The 26,088-nt window shown below is 35.0% G+C and overlaps 1 protein-coding gene across 6 annotated transcripts in view; it reads left to right on the top strand.

The window, feature by feature from the left end:
* The window catches only part of GRIK2 (glutamate ionotropic receptor kainate type subunit 2), a 562,276-nt gene that overhangs the window by 366,372 nt on the left and 169,816 nt on the right, over positions 1-26,088 (top strand). For all 6 annotated transcript variants that reach the window (XM_006777220.2, XM_015572743.1, XM_006777222.2 and 3 more), the window contains one exon: positions 2,976-3,089. In XM_006777220.2, the coding sequence (XP_006777283.1) occupies positions 2,976-3,089 (114 nt within the window). The remainder of the gene's footprint in view (positions 1-2,975; positions 3,090-26,088) is intronic.

Here is a 26,088-nt window from a genome sequence, read left to right as displayed (position 1 = left end):
CATGCATTATTCTTTATTAGTCAAACCATGGCTTTTTTAATTGTACAAGAGGGTGCTATTAATATTTATACTAGGAAGACAATTTTAAATTTAAAATATCCAAGTAAACTCAGATAAGTACTTACTCTACTTAACATCTCTGTGAGGTCAAGAGTGCTTAGCTATCATTATTCTATTTCAGAACTGAAAATAAAAAGTACTTAAAAGACTTTATTAAGTCATATAATAAAAAATTGATTCTGAAAATACATGAAAAGAAATAAGATTATCTTGACTTAGTCCATGGTTCTTGTGATTAAAACAAAACCAATTACAAAATCCACTGTTGACAATTTCCTCAAGCAATAGAAAATTTTGAATTATAGAATTACAGGAGACTTAAAATCCAGTAATCATACAAAATTTTATTTGATTTAATATTTTATATCACTGAAATTTCTGAAACTCCATAACATTATGCTACAAAACCTGAGTTTTACAAAAGGGAATAGCCAATATTTGTGATTACAGGAAATTATGGATTCATATTTTATGAACCAGAACCCCTCCATCCAAATAGAAAAGCAACTAATGGAGAATGAAACTAAATATTAGTATGTTTATATGAGTGAATGTTTAGCTCAGTTATTATTTTTAAATAAAAAGTAGTCATGGAAGACACTAGTAAGTGAAGTGGGCAATATTTTGTATTAGTGATTTGGTTAGAAATTTGAAAAACTTACTGATTGAGCTTAAGAGTTGTCGTTAGGCAGACCTTAGCAGACAAAGTATATTTGCCAGTGTTTTAGCTGATAGAATTACACATGTGAAAAATTTGACTATTTAGCCAATGGTGGTGGGGGGGGATTCCAAAGAAATGGTGTTTGCATAATAGGTATTAATTACAAACTGGGGACAGAAAAGTAGCAGTCACTGCAAAATAGGATCTGCAGATGTCCTGTTTAGCCAACAGAGTGTTTAATGATTTTGAATTTGAAGCACTTTAAGCAGATCAGCGGGCATTCCATGTTTTACATCCTGGCTGTCCTTCCTCACCCAAGTCCCAGCAGGGCCTCTCCTAGCTCTGGCGGTGCCTTGCTGGGAACTTGAAAAAGCACCTGCTCTGGGAACATGCAACCCCAAGGCACACAGCTCTGTGAGCGGAGCAGGCTCAGAATGTGGCCCCTACTTGCTGCTCTGCCTTGAGAGTTTCTGAAATTTAAAACTACCCACCCTCCCCTGGAAATTCTTTCTATTGGCTTAAGCCCTTCCACTTCACTGTCAATGTTACCTGAATGCCTTTCATTACAGACCCTGAATGTCTTTATGACATCATAATATTTATAGTCTAAATTAAATAATTCAATTGTCCCAAGGGTACTTTACTTTGGAAAGAATACTGAATCAAGATATTTTTTTCTCACTGTGTTATCTGACTTTTTCATTTCTTGACCCAAACTTCAGAAATATGTAGTTTTTCATAGTAAGAAGAAAATTAACTGCGATGAAAATATATGGCAAGAGAGAATTTTTGAGCCATCACTAAAAAAATGTTTTTGAGTCACTAGTATAGTTGAATACATTCTTGGGAAAAAATGTATTAGGGTTTGCACTTATATGCAAGTATTAGGGTGACATGGCTATTCTTATGTAGAACAGAAATTACTAATATTTCCACTTTAGAGCTTTTCTACAGAGATTGTTAAACATCTTAAGAGGTTACTAGGAAAGTGATGATAATTAAAGGGGATCAAAAGAGTAAATATAATGATATATAAAGAAAATAAAAGGATCATAATATTTAATTTGGATAAGGTTATGCTGATGAGACTCTTGCTAGCATATTAGAAAAAATATTACCTGCTATATCAATGTCACTATACATATAGTGACTATTGATGACTCCCAGGTTTAAGAGGGTGGGAAAAATATTACTCCTTATCTCCTTATGCCTCTGTTCTCCTTTAGTGATGACCATTATTATATGATGGTGCAATGGTGAAGTGCATGCAAACCATCCATCCGAACTATATATTTATGGCATCCTGTGCTTATATATGGATTCAGTGGGTATGAAGTGTCTGAACACTGAGAGTATACGCACTCATCCAGAAATTTTTAACCTTTTTCATCTCTCAGCACACAAACTAATTACTAAAATTCTGGGGCACACCAAGACATATATTTCTGGCCAATCTGACAAAAAATAGGTATAATTTTCATTCATTCACACCTGATGCCTAATCTAAGGGATAAAAGGTCAGTGTGTCTGACTAAATAGTCAGGAATTGCATGTTTTAAAAATTCTTGAGACTCACTGGATGAAAATTCCTGCTAATCTACCACAAAGTGAATTCAATACATGAAAACGGAATACAGATGGGACCACTGGAATGGGTTCAATAGATGAGCCTGTACAGTAATTTCCTTTCCTCTGGGTATTTTAAAAGCTGCACAGGGGTATTTTTTTTAAAGCTCTCAAAGGAATTCTGCGTATGATTTTGCCGTACTGGGTGTTATGCAGAATACCAATCAATGCCTCTCTTAAATCTGCCTTTACCAATTAATTTATCCTGGATCCCTAGGTTTCGCTCTGTCTTTTAGCTTTGTTCATGTAGTAATGTGGTTTGTTATCTTTACAATGAGAGGCTGAGAAAGATCCATTTCAGTAAAAGATATGCACCATTAATGAGTTTCTGGCCAGCTATCAAGGCATCATCAAATGTGGTTTATCTTGGTGAATGAAAGTTTGAATGGAAAATTAAGCTCCCACACTGACTGTAGAAGTGGATCATTTTGTTCTTTAATGTCACACTCCACTGGACATGCTTCTCAGAGCAGTGAATCATGCTTAAAACAAGTAGCCTTTACTTTAATGACGGCAGATAATGCAGCAGAGGTGAATAATAAGTGTGAAAAATCTTAACTTTTCTCTGGCGGTACTCTCTCCTATGTGCCCGATGGACAATTTACAAAGCACGTATGCTCTTTTATAGATTGGAACCTGGGATCCAGCCAGTGGCCTGAATATGACAGAAAGTCAAAAGGGAAAACCAGCCAACATCACAGATTCCTTATCTAACCGTTCTTTGATTGTCACCACCATTTTGGTAAGTATTTATTTTTCCATTCTTTTCAGTCAAAACATAGATAAACACAGAAACAGATAGAAGAGAACATTATAATTGGAGCGGTAATGAACAGAATGTAATGTATTTTGCAGTTATTTAGCAATTACTGTATAGCAGATGAGTCGATGTTAACCTAGTCGCAGTTTTATTTTGTTAGTCTTCAGTGATGTAAATTATATTCATGTTTGGGCTGGTCAGGTTGATTAATAATATAGCTTCATGTATTACTGGAAATCTTTACATGTCCACTAAATTAGTTACTATTGAAAAATTGTCAATGTTAAGGTTTAAAAATATATGGACATGCAGCTGTACAAATAGAGTTATGTGAGAAGCTGCATGTGGACTTTGCTTTTGGTTTCATTTCCTGCAAATAGATTTTCAGAAGGCATGCCATTTATGTTTAGGATTTTTCTATAATAAGTTTAACCTTGCTTTCAATTTAATTGTTTTTAACCTGAAGAATCACTTTTACCTTACCAATCTTCCTAATGAAATCAAATGACAAGTGTTTTCTTAAGCCACTGACATTTTTTACTACCAACAGAATTCAATTAATACTGATAAGCTAGATATTTTTGCCCTCTTGTAATGATATGTTTCTATTAGATTACACAGTAATGTTCACTTATGTCTCTTATGCCACTTGCAAATGGGAAATTTAATTTTAGTATAAGCAAGGAGCTCTTACATTATTTAGTCAGTAATTTTACCTATAGAATATGCTTATCAGTGATAGTTTTTTTATATCTCAATAAGAACGTGAGATTAATGTCCAGAACAAACAGACTACCACATACTTTTAGCATTTATACATTTTCTAAATTTGGTTTATGGTGGGAAATCAAGCCAAAGGAATTTATAATGTTGTCCTTTTAGTAACAGCAAGGGATTTCAGATCTCTAGGCATGTCATGATAAAATAGTTTGGGTTCAGGACTCTTGATAATGAAACAAAGCTGCTAATCATGAAATGACAGTGATGGAAATGTACCAGGTTTTTAAAATCATTTTCATGCTAAGAACCTTAGTGAATACTTGCTCTCTCGGTATCATATCCAAGCTTCCTCAGTTATCTTTTACTTAACTTTATGTCTCCCTCTCTTTTCAAAGATATCTTTCATCCCACCAGTTCTTCAGCTCTGTTCTTCAGTTGGAATGTTCTTACAGGATGGTACCATGTCCTTTTTTTCTGCCAGTATGTCCTGGACCTCATTACCTCCTGCTAGAACTATTGCCGTAACCAAGTAGCTATCAGTTTCGCTGATGGCTTTCCCCTTCCCAGTGTGCCCTACTCTCTACCTTAAAAATCTAGTTCTGTAACTTTCCTGCTTTTTGGCTTATAAATCTTTAGTATATTCATATTAACTTTTAAAAGGGCCCCAACATTTTGACCCTGGTGTTCAAAGCCTTCTACAGTCTTGACTTCTTTTACCTTTCCATCCTCTTTCCCCATTACTCCCACTCAGGATCCCCGTGTTTTAATTGAACTGGAAGAACCATTTAGCCTGCCACCATGATTGTGTTAACTCTCTTCTTTTCATCTGTAATCCGTTTCTCTCTATTTCTGAGACACTCTAGTTCTTATCAGTATTTTATATTATTTAGAATTAATATTATGCTATTTTTAAATTATGTTATATCTTTCATATTCTTCTTAGACATTACTGTACATTCCTTGACTGTATGTCCTGTTTTGATACCATATGTGCTTCTACAATGCTTGTAAAGAGTTCTGTACTCGGGTCATCCACGGTCTTCAGCAATCAACCCCATACTCTTTTCTTCTCTACAATCCAGCCAAACTTTCATATATTTCACTTACTTGATGGCTCCAGATATTTGCTCAGTTTTTATATTTCACCATGAAAATCATATTCAGCCTTCCAGACCAATCTCAAATGACACAGACTCCATGAAACTGCATGATTTCTCCATTAACCTGTGTATATGTATGTCTTTTGGGGATAGTGGTTTATATGATTCATACATTTTATAAATCATAATACTTTATCATGGTACTTACCATGCTTTTTTTAATTTTAGAAAATATCTTTCTTCTTTTGATATGAATGTGTTCAAGGCCAATGATCAAATTTTACACTTTTTAAATATAGCAGTGTCAGAGAAAGTGCCTAGGGCATAGTCAGCACTCAAAATTTTTTGTCAATTTCAATTAAATAAACAGTATTTAACTAAAAGGAAAATTACAGGAACTGGGTAACTTCCAAATGACTGTATTTAGTGTTCAGGTAATTGCAAACTTCTTATGCAAACAAAGCATGTGATCAAAGTACCCATATAATTGCTCAATCTTGCTTAATCACTGAGGGTTATTATTTTATAAGAACTATCCAGACTTTCTCTAACAATAGATAAGTTTGTGCCTATCAATAAACAAGTGCTATTTAACGTTGGATTCATATCAGAGCCAGGCATAAAGCTGTTAAAAGGATAATGCTCCCCAAAACTCACTCATACTTTTTAAAATAGTATTTCTAGGCTTTAGACATTTTCTTTTATAACTTCCACAGATAGTTCTGATCTATAATGATGATTGAGAACTGTTCTGATCATTACTCTATGCAACGAAGATGCAAAATCATTGGTGGAACATATGCTGAGCTTACATTTTAATAAATAGCTTATTTATACTTTAGACTATGTTACTCAACTGGTTTCTAAGAGATTCTGGTATTTATTAAGAGGAAAGGCAATTTATTTATTTTTATATCACTTAGTTGAAAAAAAATTCCAAATTTTCTGATCACAAAGTTTCCTCACACCAGAAAGAACAGAGTTGAAGTGATCATTTACCTTATTTATGTAAGTGCTATGCTTGATATAATTTAATGTCATTTAATTGCTATTTATAATGATGCAGTGATCATTTGATTTATGTTGTGGTTATTTTGTTCTTTTTTCTCTTGGAAAATCTCAGAGGAGAGTCTGGCTATTATGAATAATGGCATGTCCACAAAGAGAAGTTCACTTATTCTTCTTGTTCAATACATTTTTATGTGTCTTTAGAAAAACCAGTGAAGTTTCTAGAATATAGCATTATCAGTGTGTCAATAATAATCAGCTCAATTCCTCATTAATCTATTCATGTTTTTATTTTATTTGTATTTATATTTATTTATTACTTTAACATATATATTGAATGATGGTGATATATCAGGCATTGTACTAAAAGCTATATTTGATTGGTTAAAAAATAGACATGGTCTTTTTTCTGATTGACATTAGAAAATGGTATGGATTATAGAAAGAAGTACACACACACACACACACACACACACATACACACCCCTTGTGAGTAGGGTATAAGAGAAAGAAAATGGAAGGATGCCTTTTACAGGATGTTTCTCAGTTATACCCAGGTCAGGAGTGAAGGGAAAAGTCAGTTTAGGGTTTAGTATGGAAGAATAGACAGCTGAGACTTGACGTTTGGGAAGGAATTAGCAAAGTAAAGAAAGAAAAGGGAAAGGAGTATCCTAGGCAGAAAGAAGAACATATTCAAGGGCTCTAAAGTCAAAGATATCTTGGAAATTTTCAAAATTGAAAGACCATCACTGGAGCTGGTGCTTTGAACTGCTTCTCTACTTCATCTAATTTAATTTTATGAAGATTGTATGTTACAAAAGAAGAGCAGACATTTTTTACATGCCTACTATCTGCTAGACATTGTTCAAAGCACCACTCATGGATTTGTTGGTTTAATTGTCACAATAACTTTTTGTGGTAGTACCATTATTAATGCTATTTTATCGGTGAGAAAGCTGAGGTCCAGATTGCCTATGTAAACTACTCATAATCATACAGCTAGAAAATACAGAAGTGGTTTTCAAACAATCTGGGTAGCCAACTTGAATAGCTAATACTCTGAGATGAAAGCTCTAGGGGCCCACCATGGAAAAGTCTAACAATTATAATTTACTAGAGGCCCAGTGCATGACATTCATGTACTGAAGGGTGTGGGGCTCCCTCAGTCCAACCTGCACCCTCTCCAATCTGGGAGCCCTCAGGGGAGCCCTCTCCAATCCGGGAGTCTGTCTGTCATTGCAATCATATGAGCGAATTGTCTGAGACCCCCAACCCAGTTTGGTTTGTTGCTCACAGAATAACAGAGGCTTTTTTTTCTTTGCTTCATTGGTGGAGATTTCCTGGAAGTTTTAGGATATCTGTCCTTTTATTTTTCCTAGACACTCTGATTTTACTTATGTCTCTCACCTTTGCTTTCCCTCCATCCCCCACTGCAACAGTAACTTGCTCCAGACTTACTTTGCTCTAGGGAGCCAAGTCCCCCCAAGCCTCGCGCTCTCCTGCTCTGCTCTCCACCCAGTGCTGTGTATGCAAATTAACCAGCCATTTTTGTCAGGTTGATTTGCACACGCACTCCTGATTGGTTGGTGAGTGTAGTGGAGGAATGGTCAATTTACATGTTTCTTTTTTATTATATAGGATGACCAAAATAGTGTCTTGGAGTAATGATTACTCACTTAAATCAATGCTTCTCATTCGTAAATCCCACATATGTTTCATACGATGATGCTGTTATGGTGTGTCCTTAAACATTGAGACATATATTCATCTTCAAAGACAAGCTTATGGCCACTTGTGCTTCAAAGTCTTGGGCCTCTTATTTTGCTCCTCTCCTAACTTAGCGCTCAGTTTTCTTTCAGCCTCCTCAAACCATAATCTCATATTTTTATGCATAAACAAATTAATATTGGGGCTTATCTAATCCCCTTCAACAGCAACCTATACCCAATATAGTGTCTAAGTGTGGTAAATAATTAGAGCATGGAACTAATTCATTTTAGAAAATCGTAAATAATTTTATAAATGCTTAAATTGTTTTAGTTTTGAAATAAGATCAGTGTGTCATACAATTTGGAAATTTTTGTAACTTTACCTGCACGCCTAGCCCTAAACTTCAGGTTTATTCATGCCTTCTAACATTCCTCATATTAAAACTCTGTTTTTCAAGTTTCAACCTCAATTGTTAAAATTTCTTGCTTCTTGTGTTCATTGTTATTAATAGAACTAAAAATATCAACCTTAGAATCATGCTTTTATTTATGATGATTTCATATATCACATAAAGATGGTCAAATCCTAATTGCGAAAATAATAACAAAAATACTAATTCTGAATGAGATTTAGACAGCTTTTGAGGAATGCTTTGTGCAGTTTTCAGTTTATAATCTCAACTTGTAGTCCTTACTGCTGTGGATCCACTAGCTAGAGGTGATATCAGGTGAATGAATATTTATTTAAGTTCATATAATGAATGCCTATTTCCCTCTGTGTTCTTGGTTTTCAATAGATATTTCCTACCTTTCTAAATATGTGGAGTGTTTCCCACATTGCAGCTTCTATATAATAACTGTTTTTTGTCCGTCAGAAGATTACTAGTACTTAATTGCCAGTGTACATATTCTGTCCCTTGATGATTAGTGACACGTTATTGTGCAAATTACCATGAATTTGGTTACTTTTTCAGAAAAATCAATTACTACTAAGGAGGGTTAACTCAATGAATTTAACAAATGTGCTTGCATATGTATCTTAGCCTTTTTTTTTTTCCTAGCACTTCCTGGCAGGTTGTGTATTTCAGCAGTGAGTTTACTTGCTGGGACTTGTAAAGCTTATTGTCAACAGTTCACAGATACAGAAGGCTTATCTGGGAGCAAACTCCCATGGACAATGGGAAGAATCATAGGACAGAAGTCAAAAGTGACCAAAATCACCCTTTAAATAGTTCTGCAGCTTCTTCCATAACACGAACAAAAGCGGATCTCTAAGGCTCCCAGTCTGCCACTGTAATAAGTTTTCCCTCTGATTCTCTTTCCATTGTTACAAAAGGACCATAAAGCACCAAGTTCATCTTAGAGAGCTGTTAGCATTTCTATTGGAATTCTGGACACTGCAGCTTCACAAAGAAAAACGGTTTTCATTCTCAGTGACCCCTCCAATATTTCTAAGTAGGTGTTTTATAAGTACTACTTAAATGTTAACGTGAGAGAGATGAGAATGTCTCATTCTAACTGTCTCCTCATACCCCGTTCCTGCAGCCAGCTTGCTCAAAGGCCATTGAACCTTCTCTCACCATAATTTTTTCTTCTATTTCCAGGTTTGTGTGGGCATTACATGTTCCCCTTTTGTTCTTTCTCAATGTGTTTTATTTCTAATAACTTCTCATAATTTCTTAGACCTCCAGATTACATAGGTAAACATAAACTATTGGTGATAAGACCATTGAGAAGAAAAAAGGAGGCCATGTGTTTTAATGTGAAATTAGGCATAATTTTTTTAAAAAAATCCTAGGGTCTCAATCTTTAAAGGCTTTATAAGTAACCAAGAAGCTTATTTTTTTTTACCATATAATCACACACACACACACACACACACACACACACGCCTTCATTCTTCTGCTTCTACTTATATAAAAACCCTGGATGTAACATCATGTCCCGAAGCTCGACCAACCAGAAGGAAGTCACTCTGCAGAGGTCGTCTTGGAAATGGCTGCACCCTCTCCCAGCCGTTTCCTAGAGGGTGAGGTTTTAGGCAGGAACCCGCCTCAGAGCGGAGCGTGGAAGTACTGAGTCCTGGGTTGCCTTGCCAAGGGCTGTGCCCTCCGGAGCTGTTTCCTGCCAGGCCTGAGGGAAGAAACCACCCTCAGAGCACCAGGAGCGCCCAGCAGCAGTCAGTCCTGGGTTGCTGAGGCGGAGGCCATAGCGTGGTAGAACTCTGGGTCTGGCCCAACAGGGGGCATGGCCGGCCTTCAAACCAGATCCTGACAGTAGGGAGGAGGCAGCCCCATTCCTCACAGAATCTGCTGTTGGGTAGCTTGCTGTCAGGGGCCTGCCAGCCAGGAACCCCATTCACCTGCACCCCGGCCCCTGACAGGAGGGAGGAGAGAGCCCCATTCCTCACAGAATCAATAGGTGGCCAGCCTGGGCCACCTTCTTTGGGGTAATCATGGAGCCCCCTGATTGATCGCCACCAGCCAGTGGCCTGGGCCTCCCTCTGTTAGGCTACCAGGGGGCAGTGGCCAGGCCCTTACCAATTGCATCACACCCACCTTGGCTGACCTGGCACCAGTGGGATGGTCATTTCACTCTTTAGGCTGTTTGGTCAATTTGCATATTACACTTTTATTATTATAGATGTTCACAATTCAGATACCAAAGAAGAAAAAAGAATGGGTTGTTCTAAAAGAGTTTAACAAAGTCAGTCAAGAAACTTGTGTAACAAGTTAGAAAGGATTTATTCATGAATACCACTGAATGGGGAATTTATAGAGTGTGATTTGAAGGACATTGTGCCAATTGGAAAGAGGAAAGAGATAGAAACATTGAAAAATCAGGTATGAAATTTCTTGAAGATGGATTAGATGTGGGGCAAAAACAACAGTGAAATGTGAATGAAGACTTCCAGGTTAAAAGTCTAAGAGGCAAGGGTGTTAACATTGCCACAGAACGTGATAGGGATGCTGGGAAGGGAGATAACAAGCCCTGTTAGTCATGTTTGAATGGAGACATTGGCAATAACTTACATATAGTCAAAACTTGATTATTCATGTAAGGGGATAATAAATTAGATTTAGCAATGGAATGCAGTTTGAAGATTAATACGTGCAGTCGCCTTTCCCATCAAACCTTTTACGGAAAGAACAGTGAAATGTCACACTTGATTGATATGAGTTTCAGTTTTTTTCTCCTCTTTACTCTTTCACTTGTGAATTTAGCTAATGAAATATTTAATGGCCAAAATACAAATACCAGCAGCAAGACTGTAACAATGAAGACCTCCAACGTGAGCTGATAATTCAGTCAAGTGGAAAAGTTTAGATGAAAAGTTGCTCTCCAGGCCTGCAACACTATTTTGTTGTTGCTTTAAAATGCAAGTCCCAGATTATGATAGTTATTCATTTTCTATACAGAAAGTTTAAGTGAAAGTACCTTTTTAATAATGTCATGATAGAGACCAGGCAGATAGCTCTGGTAGGGGGAGGATTGTTAGTGAAGGGGGCAGAGATTGAACGGGAAGAGCAGGGAAAGAACTCATGGACACAAACAACAGTGTGGTGATTGAGGTGGGTGGGGTGGGGTGGAGATGAAAGTGGGTATAAGGTGAATAAATGTGATGAGAATAAAATAAAATAAAGAAAAAATATAGTAATGTCCTGAGATATCAAAACAGGGTTTGTTGTTCAGGCAAGAGAGCAATGTGTGAGCTCTTATGGAGACTCTCTCATTAATAGTTTTTGACTCGCCCTAACCAGTTTAGCTCAGTGGGTAGAGTATTGGCCTGCAGACTGAAAAGTCCCAGGTTCGATTCCTATCAAGGGCATGTACCTTGGTTGCGGGCACATCCCCAGTAAGGGGTGTGCAGGAGGCAGCTGATCGATGATTCTCTCGCATTGATGTTTCTAACTATCCCTCTCTCTTCCTCTCTGTAAAAAATCAATAAAATATATTAAAAAAATAGTTTTTGACTCTAACAAACCAGTCGTTCTTAGTGTTGCCTTTTTTGAAGACATTAAGTGGTTTTGACGGTAACTGCTAGGTTCTTTCATTCTTGCTTCCTGGTATTCTCACTTCCAATTGTGATAGCCTGTAGTGCACCAAGGGCTTCTGGCATGATTGCTAATTAGGGATGGCAGCATTCAGAGTTTAAGAGCCAATGACTAGAGGAGGCTGAAAGACCATGACTTCAACAATGGCAAGCCCTTTCTTAGCTCTACAGCATAAAAGCACAACAGTTGGAAAGGCAGATGCTGAAAAAAGAAATGGATAATACTGTCCTGTCAGTGGAGTAGTGACAATTAGCTGTGTTATTATTGTTTGTGCTTATCTACTGCTCATTGTTCTTATAGGTCATACTGTGAATTGGAAGTGTTTTGTTTTGTTTTGTATTTTTGCCTGTCCGGTTAAGTTTCTGTGTATTTTCCAGCAGCATTTAGAGTAGTAAGAATCATTAAAATGTAATAAATACTAATAGGTAAGATTACTGTTAACTAATTTCCTTAAATAATCCTTCTCATTTTTAAGACCAAAGTTTACTACATACCTTTATGAAGCTTCTTTAATTTGAATGACTATATTTGAATGACTAAAATATAGCTTAAGCCAGTGTGATATTTATTTTTTTAAAAAAGTAAAATTACAAGCTTGAAATTTTCAATAGACCTTGGATAGTATAAAAAGTATAAAACCAAATAGTCAGTAATATTTACATGTTACTGATACTGTATTCTTATTAAATTTCATCAGGCTTAAAAATGTTTAAGTAATGTAATAAAAAAAACCTTATAAATTAATCACTTATGTATAATGTAATAATTATTTCTGAATTTATTTTGAAATAATTTACAATCATGATCTACTAAATTAGCACTTAAGTGTGTTTTTTCATAATATTGATAAATACATTTTTATTTTTAAGTTTTCTTTCAGCAATGATTCACATTTCTTCACACTCATTAACCAAAAGTTTGCTAATTATGAATAAAGCTCTAAAAGTCTCTGTTATTTATTACCATCATAATAAATGTTTCTATGAAATTTTTTAAGTAATAAACAATAAGATTTATATTTGAATCACTTTAGGATAAAAATAAGAACAGCCAACCATTTTCAGAAGGGAAACAATGCAAACTGTTTAAAAGTGAGGCCACCAGAATATTGGTTCTTCATTCTGTTTGAGGTTTTGACCGTGGCTTGTCTCCTCACTTGGCAGACAGCCTGGCACCCTATGCCAGTTGTCAAGCAGAAGACAAGGGAGGGACAGTTACTGTGGAGAAGCTACTGATGTTCCCTAGTCAGATCCAAAGAAAAACAGAGGCTGATGGAACAAAACATACCATTTCTCTACATTAGGAGCCTGGTTTTCTGGGTCAACTTGCATTCTAGTTTTCATCCTTGATCTACCATTTCAGTACTGGAGCTTCATTTTATTAATACTAGTATTGGTTTATAGTTCAAATAATTAGAATTGTCTGACCATCTATAATCAAAGGGATGCTATCCTCATTAACACAGTAAAAGATATACTTTCTCTTACATTCCACTGAAATTTCCAATGATTTGGGGAAAACACACAAAAAACAATGAAAACATTGTTTAAGCTAAAGTTAAAAGGAGAACATATGCCATATTTCAGTAGCCTATTGATCAAATAGTGCTTACAGGGAGAGCGTGCTGATTATGTCCTAAAATGACATTTCTAATTATGAATTCAAATAATGTGCTTTTATGTTTTTTGTTCATAAAAATAGGAAAATACTTTGTTAGTGCTTCCTTAAGTCACTTCATAAAAATATTGCTATATTTGAGTGGTCTATAATTAATTGTCTTTGGTTGTTTAAATATTTAATTGCACATCATATATGTAGTTATAATTTTTCCTCATCCTTTACTAATTTTAATTGATTTTATCTGTCTTATTTTTTATTTGCATTTGGTGAGAACTTCACTCTTTGAATCTCTTTTCTTAGTTTTAATGGTATTTTTATCATTATTAGATAAATTAAAGAATTTATTCTCAAAAGACTTTTTATTTCTAGTTTTCCAATTAATTATATTTCATGAAGGGGCAATAAATATTATTGAATACATTGATTATCTATACAGATTATCATTAATTTTCAAGTTGTTATTATTGTTCTGATGAATGTATTATTCAGCTTCTGAATAGTGAAAATAGTTGTATTTCAGAAATAAACTATTATTGGTTGAGGTTGAAAGTTGGTCAATGGACTGCTTTGTTTTGCTTGTTGTATTGTTTTTAGATAGATTTGACAGTGACTGCTCTTTAGTTATAGTGTTAAACCATTTTGTTAGCTTTCTATGTCAGTGCTATGATCACTGCATTTTAAAAGAAAACTGGTTCCATAGCATTTACTGTTTTCTAAAGCATTTTATATATCCTGAGATTATTTGTTTTATATTAATTTAAAAATAAAATCTTCAGCATTTAGAATGTTTCTGGAAGATTTACTTAATAATTATTCTAATTTATTTTATGTTTATGTACCTATTTATTTTATTATTTTTTGAGCCAGTTTTATATTGTGCATTTATGCACATCAAGGTATTTAAGTTTATTAACACAGCTTTTCATATAAGCCCATTATATAAATTTCATAATCTCTATCCATTGAGTACCTTTCCAATGTAAAATTCTGTTTTGAAATTTTTTTCTCATTTTAAAGATGTGGTTAACTAAGAAATCTTATTGCCTTATTGTTGCTTTTACTAAAAAACATTTATAATTTTCATTCTCTTTTTTCCTTTATTGTACTTCACTTTTTTTCCTATTTCCTTATTATTTTTCTCCTGCTTTTCCTCTATTTTTGGTTGTCCATTTTCTAGCTTTTTATATATGTGCTCCATGTATTTATTCAGTTACTGAATGCTAAATTCATATAAGGCTAAATTTTTCTCTGTAAAAATGCTGAATTAGGGTAATACATGATGAATTTAATATTAAGCAATATTGCATTTAATTTTTTATGGTATCTTTCATTGGCAGTTAGATATGTAGTTCTATAGCTGAAGAGAATGGTTCTTACTGGAGATGTTATCTGGAGTTATCAAAATAGATGGTGGTCGGCATTATGAATATTGGCGATATTGTTCCTTAGAGAGCACATGCGTGTTTTTAGTGAATCTACACTACGAACATTTCTCTCCTTCCTTGGATTATATCATAAACATATATCTTTTTGGTTTGACCAACACTTATAAATGAGAGCTTCCCAGAAAGATAAATCATTTGGTATAAAGGAAATATATATATGTATGCTGTTCTTTGATTCGTGCTCTTGAGTACATTGAGAAGTAATGATGACAGTTATGAGACTTTCAAGACCAGTAAGTCCTAAATTACGTCAGGTACTTCAAACCTAACTTCATTTTCTGATCAGTATCTATTTCTCAAGTCCTTATCGCTATACTTTCCATCAAAATTTGATTATTTGACATTGATTTCTAATTGCTTCTCTTTATTTGAGATTTAAGTGGTTCTATTAATGACAGACTATATCCTGAATCCAGTTAACCCAACACAATGACTCAGAAAGAAAGTACAGGCTGCTTCCCCTGGCAGAAAACACTTCTGTACTTTGCTCTACTAACATCACTAAAGTGAGTGCTGTTTTCCTAGAAATCCATAATAATAGATTAGTCCCCAGGTCCTTATCCATTTATAAGTCAATGTATTTTATTAGGTACATCATTCACAAGGCATTTATGCCATTAATTTATGTCATTAATTAGATAATCAAACAAGAATGAGCATTATTAACTTGAATTCTGTAAATTTTATGTTCTGAGATCTCTTAGCCTTATTTCCATGTAGTAATTGGTTTAAAAAAAAAGTAACTTGTGAATTTGTTTTCATCACCTTGTCTTAGTAAACTTATATTGGTAAAACAAATAAACAAAAGAGTTTTTACCATTTCATCTGAGAACAAACTAATAGGAAAGCAATACCTTTGCCACATAGCTATTCGGAAAACATTTTCTATTATATGAAGAATATTTTATACTGCATTCAAATGTAAATAGAGTCAAAGTTCATCAAATATTTTTTACAGCTTTGTGTTCTTAACCCTTTCCCCAACAATTTTTTTGTTAAAAACGTTTTTTTTTTCAGACTAATTTTTTTATTTTGGTTCTATATAGTATTTTCAACATACACTTTCTATGCCCTGTAGCAATAGCATTCCCTGTTTATTAATTGGTTACATCAGAATTTCAGTGTGTTCTGTAGTTCTAATAAGCATGTGATACAAGTATACCCTACAACTATGCTGTGGTTAAATAGATTTAGGAAAATACTTGTTGAGCCAAATTCTTTGGGGTTATTTTATCACTGAGTCTTTAGTAAATTCATATGTATTGTGGCTATCTCAAAGGGATGCAATTATGTACAATTTCCAAATATTTTTAATTGCATACTTTAAAAAAAATAAAACTTTTGGGATAATTTTCAAGAAAAATACACTATAGACAACACAAGGTTAAACCATAACAACTTTGAAGCCTTCCTTGAGATCTGTGAAGGAATTTACATATATATGCAAATCCATGAACTGCCTGCCCCACCAATGATCAGCAGAGGATCAGTTGACACTTGATATCTGACTTTAATACCCCACTGAAAAAAAGGACATTTCTGCAGGTTTAATGGCCAAATAGAAGTTAGAAAATCTAGTTTTGAATTCTGAGTCTGCCATGTATTAGGTGATTTGCCTTTTGTAAATTACCTTAACTTTACATGAGGATAATAATAATGAAATGCAACTTGAAGTTTGTATTAGAGGTAAAAATTTGGAAAATATATAATAAGTTCCTGGCATAATTATTATCTATAAACTAGAGGTCCAGTGCACGAAATTCCTGCACTCGGGAGGGGGGGCGTTTCCTAAGTCCAGCCTGTGCCCTCTTGCAGTCTGGGAGCCCTCAGGAGATGTCTGACTTATGGCTTATGCCAGCCGTGGGCAAACTACAGCCCGCAGGCTGGATCCGGCCCGTTCAACTGTTCTATCCGGCCCATGGAGCCGAAAGAGTGGAGAGTTCTCTTGCTCTCCCCTCCACTCCTTCACCAGCAGCAATGTTAACATGTATTAGTTCACACAAACACTCCATCCATGCTTTTGTTCTGGCCCTCCGGTCCAGTTTAAGAACCCATTGTGGCCCTCGAGTCAAAAAGTTTGCCCACCTTTGGCTTAGGCCCACGGGGAGGGGGCCTAAGCCATCAGTCAGACATCCTCAGCACTTCCACGGAGGCGGGGGAGGCCCCTGCCACCGCTGCTGCGCTCACCAGCCATGAGCCCGGCTTCTGGCTGAGCAACACTCCCCCTGTGGGAGCACACTGAACACCAGGGGGCACTCTTGCATTGAGTGCCTTCCCCCTGGTGGTTAGTGCACGTCATAGCAACCGATCGTTCTGTCATTTGGTCAATTTGCATATTAGCCTTTCATTATATAGGATGGTAACTTCTAATGCTTACAAAGTAATTTATAAATTAAAAAGCAATGAACGGTGCCCATATTTACTGTTTTCCCCAAGGTTTTAAAACATATTTATAAATATCTTCCTCTTATTACCCACCATTCCTCTTTTTGGGCCATGTGCAGGGAAATTCTTTTGTATACCTTTTCTCATTCCATTTCTTTTACCTACACAACTCTTATTTCTCTCCATCTATTTAATGTGTTCTCATTCTACAATCCATTTTTTGGATGGCCTTTCCTCTAGGATGACTTATCTAACTAGCTTGGAACATTTTTTCTTTCCTTTTGCTGCCACATAATGGTTCTCTTATCTATACAATTTATTCCTTAGGCTCGTACATGAAAACTTGTATTACTAATTTACACTTTTCTATTTTCAACTAGATTAAAAGACACTTAGGAAAAACAATTCTGTCCTAAAGAAGGGTGTATTTTTAATGATAGGTAATTTATAGACAATTGTTGATTTTATTGATTACAGAGGACAGTGGCTGAAAGTTAAAAAAGAACTTTCATTATGTAAAAAATAACTTTCAGCAGATACATGCTGCTAACTGCTACTGATCATTGGTGGATAATCCTCATTGCACAAGGACTTTTTTGTGTGAGTGTTTTACGTGCATATGCAGGAATGTTGAAGAGCTTGCAGTACTTGATCCATTCTCAGGAATGTTGAAGAGCTTGCAGTACCTGATCCATTCTCAGGTGTGATGAGGCTAAGAGGCCAATTAGTATTCAGTTCTTGATTCTAATTTATATTTCTATTAGCTGATTTGGAAAAAATGTATAGGTAGAGCTAGAGGATGGGTAATCTTGGGTACTCTTTATAAGACCCCAAAGCCTCCAAAAGCAAATTGTTGTCCTAAATTATTATAAACAGAATCCTAATGATTGAAAACACTGTAATCATTTGACAGATTATATCTTTCTCCTTTTGATTTGCTTTTTCTCTCTCCCAAACATGCATTCAAATTTATCCAATGTCTATATAGTTAAAAAAAAAAAAACATACCTAAAGGGAGAATACTGGGGGGGAAATTCTCAACTTCATTTCCTACTTCAAAATTGGTTTTAGGTAGATGCTTTAAAATAATCTTAGGAAAGAGAATGCCATTCTAGACAGGATATGAATTGAAGTCCAGATAATCAACAATGATTATATCTAGATAGTTTTTCAGAATTTTATAGAAAAAAGGTTTTGTCCTAACTTAGGTTCTTATGATATTATCTCCCCCTATTTTTCTTGCTTCACACTCTCTTTACCTTAAATCATACAGCTATTTATTATTTTCAATATCCACATGAATACTTTTCTCTCTCTAAAATATTTCCATTTACTTCTTTGTTTACCTCAGTAGTTCTCATGCCTTTAATGCATATATGACTGGCTACTAATTTCTGCTCCCGGTGTAAAATGAAAACGAGGATCACTTTTTTAGAAATTGTTAATAATTTTAAAAGGGCACCAGCAGAGTAGTAAACCTAGCATAGGAACCTTCAGAGTGTTGGGCGCTGTACATCTACATGGGTCACACACCCGTAAAGCTGGCCCAACTGCACATTCTAATCACCTAGAAAGCTTTTTAAAAGTAAGGATGCTTGGGTAGCACCCTAGATGAATTAGATCATAATCTTTGGAAGTGGCCGCCAGGCATCAGTATTATAATTTTAATTGAGAATAATTAATTTTTTAAAATATTTTTTAAAATATATTTTATTGATTTTTTACAGAGAGGAAGGGAGAGGGATAGAGAGTTAGAAACATTGATGAGAGAGAAACATTGATCAGCTGCCTCCTGCACACCTCCCACTGGGGATGTGCCTACAACCAAGGTACATGCCCTTGACTGGAATCAAACCTGAGACCTTTCAGTCTGCAGGCCAACGCTCTATCCACTGAGCCAAACTGGTTAGGGTGAAATAATTATTTTTTTTAAATGTACAACTGAGACTGAGAACTGAAATTGAATGCTATTTCCTTGTGACATCACATTATACGTATCTATTTACTTTCCATTTCTCTGATTAAACTGTAATGCTCCTTATAAATAAGTACCATGTCTTATTAGTCTTCTCCTCTTCATGACATAATACCTGGGATATTATGGGCATCTATAACTGGTTATTGAGTGAATGAAATATATATATATACATATATATATATATATCCTGTTTATTCATTTTATAGATAATAATCAAGGAGAAAATAAAAGCAGATATTAGCTGACAATTTTTTAAAATATATTTTATTGAGTTTTTACAGAGAGGAACGGAGAGGGATAGAGAGTTAGAAACATTGATCTGCTGCCTCCTGCACACCTCCTACTGGGGACAGGCCCGCAACCAAGGTACATGCCCTTGACTGGAATTGAACCTAGGACCTTTCTGTCCACAGGCCAACGATCTATCCATTAAGCCAAACCAGTCAGGGCATTAGATGATAATTTTAAAATTTTAAGGTGAAAAGAGGAAGCACATTCTAAATAGGAAAGGGGAAGGAGAGAGACAGAAACATCAATGATGAGAGAGAATCATTGATTGGCTGCCTCCTGCAGGTCCCCTACTGGGGATTGAGCCCGCAACCCAAGCGTATGCCATTGACTGGAATCAAACCCGAGGCCCTCCACTGAGCCAAACCAGCTAGGGCAAAAGCACATTCTTAAAAGAGAATGAAATAAAGTAAAATAAGAGATTTGAGAGATTATATCTAAATATTAATTTTCTCATTGAACAGGGTGTTTACTCACACAAACAGCTACCATAATTTTGTGCTTAGAGTGACAAGTATTTTATTTATACTATTACTCATTAAACATTCAGTGTTGATAAAACACAAGAATAAGGAATAGATATGGGATAATTTTTAAATAAAAATAATCACTCCCTAGATTCATCTATCACAATTTTTGGGAGAGTAAATTTGTGGTTATAGTACGTCTAGCTATATTGCACAGCTTGTGAATGGGACCAGAGTTGGGAGGGAATGGCTATTTTTATCAGTGGTTAGTCAGATCAAAGTAGTAGAATAAATGTAATTACCCACAAACACCAGTAAAGTACAACTCTATTAAACATACACACACATATATTCTATTACATATGGACATATGGTTGTCTTCATGTCCTGGACACCATGAATAATGTGCAATGAACAGAGGTGTGCATATATCTTTGCAAATAAGTGTTTTAGAGTTTCTCTGGTAAACAGGCATCTATGTGGGCTTCCCTTAAATATAGATTCCCTTTAATATACTAGAATTTTTCATAGCCCTTATTCTATTAAGTATCTCTTTCCCCAACCTCTTCTGTTCCAGGCATTTTGGTTCATGTAGTTTTGCCTCTGGCATTATCTCTTGCTCAGGAGGTAGTGGCTAATGTATTTGTCTAAAAATGCTCATGACAACACCACCTATAAAGCAGCTTCAGCCCCCACGAAGTTCCATGCAGGCAAAACAAAGTGAAGCCCTTAAGCCAGTCCTCCAGGGAACCGTCACACAGCCAAAATACAGAACTGCCTTTTTTGAGAATAAGCCCATACTGTTCCCTGGTACTCCGAGCCTGCACCAGGAATACTGGCTGCCCTCTTCAAGGGTGCTACAGAACAGGGAAGTGGAGGGGAGTAGAAACAGCCTAAATTCATATGCACCAGAGGTCTTCTAGCAAATACCTGTAGGTTTTCTCTTCACAGCTTTTCCCTAGTTGTAAGCTCTTTCTTTCTTTTTTATTAGATTGCAGAGTTCCTAAAATATTGATTTTTTAAAAAACTCTGTCAGTTTTTGCCAGCTCCTCCATTGCTTCTATGGCTTCTTTTGTTCTGCAATGGCAAGAGTTGAGTAGTTGCAACTGTGTTGTTCAAGGAGCCAAAATATTTACTGTTTAATTTTTAAGAGAGATTTTTCTGACCTCTATTCTGGAAATCAGTACATAAGATCTACACAAAAAGTATTTGTTTATGCATACATTGGTAGAAAATGGATGGAAGAACAAAATAAATTATATTTATATTTTAGAAGGAGGTTATCTAATGTAAATATCTACATGCATCTTAGTAAACAGCATATAAAAACTTAAAATTGTACTCTCTTTAAAGACCATGATAATTTATTGATCATTTTTGGAGTTGTCATTTTTTACTTAGAGTTTACTATTCCATACAGGATTAGTGATGGCCAGTTAAAATCAAAACATGCCAATCAAAAATATGTATTAATATTCAGAAAACATCCTATTATTATCATTAGCTATTTTTTTTTTGGTCTAGGTTACATGATGTATGTTCTTCATCTCTCCAAGAGTGTTGCCTAGTAGACCAGAGGGATAGGTCACTATCAGATAGTGATAGGGAGTCAATAACTTATTTGTTAAAGAAATATCCATCTTCTGAACATCACTGTCAGTGGTAATGTCCTTAATCTCCCTTTCAAAAACATGATTCTCTACTTTGTGTTCTCTTGAGTATCTTAGAGCAAGTTGTTTTTTAAAACATTTTCTTGTGTTGACACATATGTTTTATAGTTTTAAAGAGCTGACTCAACTTCCAGAAGAGGCAACCTCAGCAGCATCATTGCCCTTGCCCTCCATGTAGCTCATTTCTTAGCCTTCTACTTCTAATCTACTTCTCAGCACCTACCTTGATCTTCGCACTCGTTGAAAACCAAGTTGCTCTGTTATTATTTATTAGTCAGTGCTTTCAGCGTGAGGAGAGTGATGAGAAGTAATGAGTATGCCCTCAAGGATCAGACATAGAAAAAAAATGATTCTTGGGAAAATATAAACTGCTCATTTTTAAGTTTTAAAGTCCATAACTTTTCATTTGGCCCATAGGGATGCTATTTGGGAAAAGGTGGTGTTTTTCTTTTTTGTTTTTTTTTTGTGGGTTTTTTTTGCTGTTTTGTTTTATTTTGTTTTTCATCAACTTTATCTTAATTACAAAAAAAAATGAGTCATTAATAATAGAGATGCATAAAGTATAAATCCTTTAATACTGTTCTTAATTGAGAATAATGTTATCCATAAGCAATTTGGGTTTCAGCTGGTTGCCACAAACTAATTTTTAAAAATTTTCCGGTAATAGGGTAATTTCAGAACCAGACTGGGGCCAACTGAATATCCACAGAGAAACAGAATGCTCTAAAACAAGACACACAGTTGTGTTTTTTAGAAATGTGCTCTAAAGTAATATTTTGTTCTAATGATTAATGAAGCAGAGTAGCCATGCAAGTAATACAGGATTATATGAAATAGGTAAGTGTCTTAAATTCATTACTACATGGGAGCTCCAGTAGGGCAGAATTCTTGGGTATTGTTTTCTTTTGTTTTTCATTGTTGTATATCTGGAGCCTAAAATAGTGCTGGTACGTAATAGTTCAGTTCATGTTTGAAGAAATAAATTAGTTAGTTTAGCTTTATTATTGAGATAGCAAGAGATATTTTATAGATTATAATATAAAATTAATTTGCATTGTATGGCCTTGCCTTTTGAATATTATGGGTAAGACAATATAGTTCAAGGGCTAACATCTGAGGAAGATAACTTCGCTCTCTGTAGAGAAGGACTGAGGTATATATGAGTTATACACTTATAATCATAAAATTTCATTATATATAAATAAAACATTTTGTTCCCCTGAACCTTAAAACATACTTTACTTTTTCAGAACTTTATTTTAGGTTTATTTTGTGCCAACTCCCATCTAATGCTGATAAAAATATATGAGTTATTGGTTTCCTTAAAACTGGAGTTGATAGTGGAAATGCTGACAAATCCTTATTCCAGATGCCAGTAGAATGAAGTGCCTTTACCTCTAGCAAATGCTGATGTGGAGATTTAAGACTCTATGAGAAATCAGTGAAGTTGCCCAGGAGAGTTTTATCATATTATTCATTGAACTCAATATGTGGTACAGTAATTGCTTCTGGTACCATTTTTCTTTTCTTACATGAGCATATTATTTATTCTTGTGCTGCGCGAAGCAGAGAAAGAGAGTTTAAAAGAGAGTCATAACTCCATGTAAACTATCTTGTGACACAGTGTAACTGGAGATAGGAATCGCAGCTGGAAAACTGTGTCTTATTTATCATAATTAAATATGGGGAAATGGTATTTGACATTGTAGAGATCCATAAATACTAAAAAGATGCACTCAGACCACATAATTTTTTTCTGGTAATACGAAAGCCTGTCTAAGGAGACTTTTTAATCTTATAGGGATCAACAGATTTATTTGCCTATGACAGAAGTTTTCTTATTAGGTTATAGGTGAAAAAAATCAAGTTAATAGGTCAAATGGTTACTACTATACGCTAGATTAATGTCATTTAAATAGCATAATAATTCTTGAAATTTTTGTTTTGCTTTTGTACCTTGTGCACATATACCTCCCATGCACATACCTCATGAACTCTTAAGTGTTCACTAGCTTTTATCGTATTTTTCTTCAGTGTTCAAGTGAATTTGTGTGAAAAATATACCATAAATATTTTGGAACAAAAAAATTAAAATAGAGACAATGGTGATTGAACAGTGAAAATGGGAAAATAGGAGAATTTTTTTTAGACATATATTACTGAGTCTGATAGGTTTAAAATATGCTATTTTCCTAAATTCTGTACTGTTATGTTAAAAAAATGTATTCTTATTTGGAAAGGAGATAACTTGTGATGTAGAAAATGAATTTTAGGATTATATATTTACTCATTTTCTACATTGTTGTTTTGATTGGATAGTTTAATTAGTAAGTGTATTATCATTTTGCATGCAGCATAGACTAGAAGTTAATCCCAGTTGATTGAAAAAAAATAAAGCCATACAGTACATATTAAGTTATCCAATAAGCTATGTGCAATTATGCATTCACATGCTGTTTGGAAATGATCACTAGGAACCATTTAATGCAGTCTAGTAGTCTGACTACCTGAATTGTGTGCTAACTGTTGTTAGGTAAAATATTTTGCACCCCTGTCCTAAGTTATTTCACGTATAAAATAGCAACACTGATGTTACTGACCATTACAGGGTTGTAATGAGGAATAAATAAATTAATCTAAGAAAAGCACATAGAACAGGGCCTGACACAAAGTAAGTGCTTGGAAAATATTGGATGGTGCTATTAGTGCAGGGATCTTGACAAATGGTTAGGGCTTGTGACCTTTAAATTAATACATATTAATATAATTTATTTTATATGCATTTAATAAATGTAAATTTAATTTATATATATAATTAATTTTATATATATATATATTTTTTCATTAATTTCTAAGTCAGAAACTGAATGAAAACCAAAGTATGAAGTTGACAGTTAATCTATTGAACCAACATGCTTCTTTTAACTCCCAGCCCTAAATTCTCGGGCTGGCCTCTATTCTGCAGGGAAATATGGTGTGTACTTCTCAAGTCTCTAACCCTCTTCTCATTGGTTTGTGACCTGAGGATTTGTTACTACTATAATAGGACCCCATAGGGAAACAGACCTCTCGTAATTTTTCTCTTCAAGTTCAAATTCCCTTGCCCTGCCCCGCCCTCATTGACCACAGCAACCCATTTCCATTAATTCATTATACAGTCATTTTGTTTGTAAGCCCCCTAGGTGCCTGGTGATGACTGGTACTATTAATGAAAATTTAAGTAACTGTCTTGCCACGTACATTTTGCAAGTCTAGTTCAGAAGATACACATATAAATCATCTCTCACTACTCAATATGGTAAATACTATGGTAAAAGAATTCAAAAGTTGTGTGGGAAAACCAGAAAAAGAGACGCCTGAATATGCTCTGCACATGAAAGCTGTTTAGCTCTAGTATTTCCTCTTGTCAGTGTAACGAGGGTATCTAAATTGTGATCAATGGAATCATGTTATCTAACTTAAAAAGTAGAGCAGAAATGGATATAATAACCCCAAGGTTGGAAAAATACTGTATCTATCACATTCTTAGTATTCTGTGTACCTCAGGAATGAAGTTTACATGTGATCACATGCATAAAAATTAGAGAGGATCCTAACTGTTCTCTTACCTAATGGTAAAACCAATTATCTAGCTTTGAATTTAGCTACAGATTAATTTCTGATTTAAAGTTATTTAACCCAAGTGCATTTAAAAAATCAGCATGTATGGATTGCCACAAATGATCTGATAGTATAGAAAGCAACATAAAATAGTGGGGAAAGTGTGTACCCTGGAATTTAAGTAATCTGAATTAAAAATATCATCTTTGCCTCTCCTTAGATCCTCTTTATCTCTTGGTAACCATATAAACTGGGAAATTTTTTTAACCTCTCTTGAAAATGACCATTGTAAAAGAGTCCTGATCATCACGTATTGCTGTGTTTCTATGAGGTGTTTTTTTGTTGTTTTCATAATCTCTTCATTGATGGCTCTTGTTCTCTTCCTGGAATAGTCCAGTGTCATATTGGTCTCAGGGCTTTTTACTTGCTGAGTCTTGACCTAAAATCCCTTTCTTTCATATTTTCAAGTGGCCAAACTCCTTAAGTTCTACCTCATCTCTCCTCTCCATTCCACACATATTACTCAATTGTGTCTTGTCTTCTCTTATCTTGCCAAATATCTTGCAGTAGCTGTGTATCCTATTGCCCTATTTTACATTTTTATACCATTTATTGATGACAGAGTTCCATGTTCTATTTGTTTAGGCATTTAGTACTGTTTTTTTTCTCTATATCATGAACTTGAGGCCTTGCATTTCTCTTTTATAGAGAAGGGCTGCCTCATAGTAGGTGGTTCACAAAATGTTGTGTGAATGTATAAGTTCTTGGTAAATGTTAGTTTTATAATATACCAGGGGTTCGGTGCACAAAATTCGTGCACTGGGTGTGTGTGTGTGTGTGCGGGGGGGGAGTGTCCCTCAGCCCAGCCTGCCCCCTTTCACATACTGGGAGCCCCCAGGCGTTGACCCCATCACCCTTCCAATCGCAGGATCGGCC

The sequence above is a fragment of the Myotis davidii genome, unplaced genomic scaffold (genome assembly GCF_000327345.1).
Source record: "Myotis davidii unplaced genomic scaffold, ASM32734v1 scaffold68, whole genome shotgun sequence".
Lineage (NCBI taxonomy): Eukaryota > Metazoa > Chordata > Mammalia > Chiroptera > Vespertilionidae > Myotis > Myotis davidii.
The sequence above is the reverse complement of the archived record's forward strand: the minus strand, read 5'-3'. Positions and strand labels throughout refer to the sequence as shown.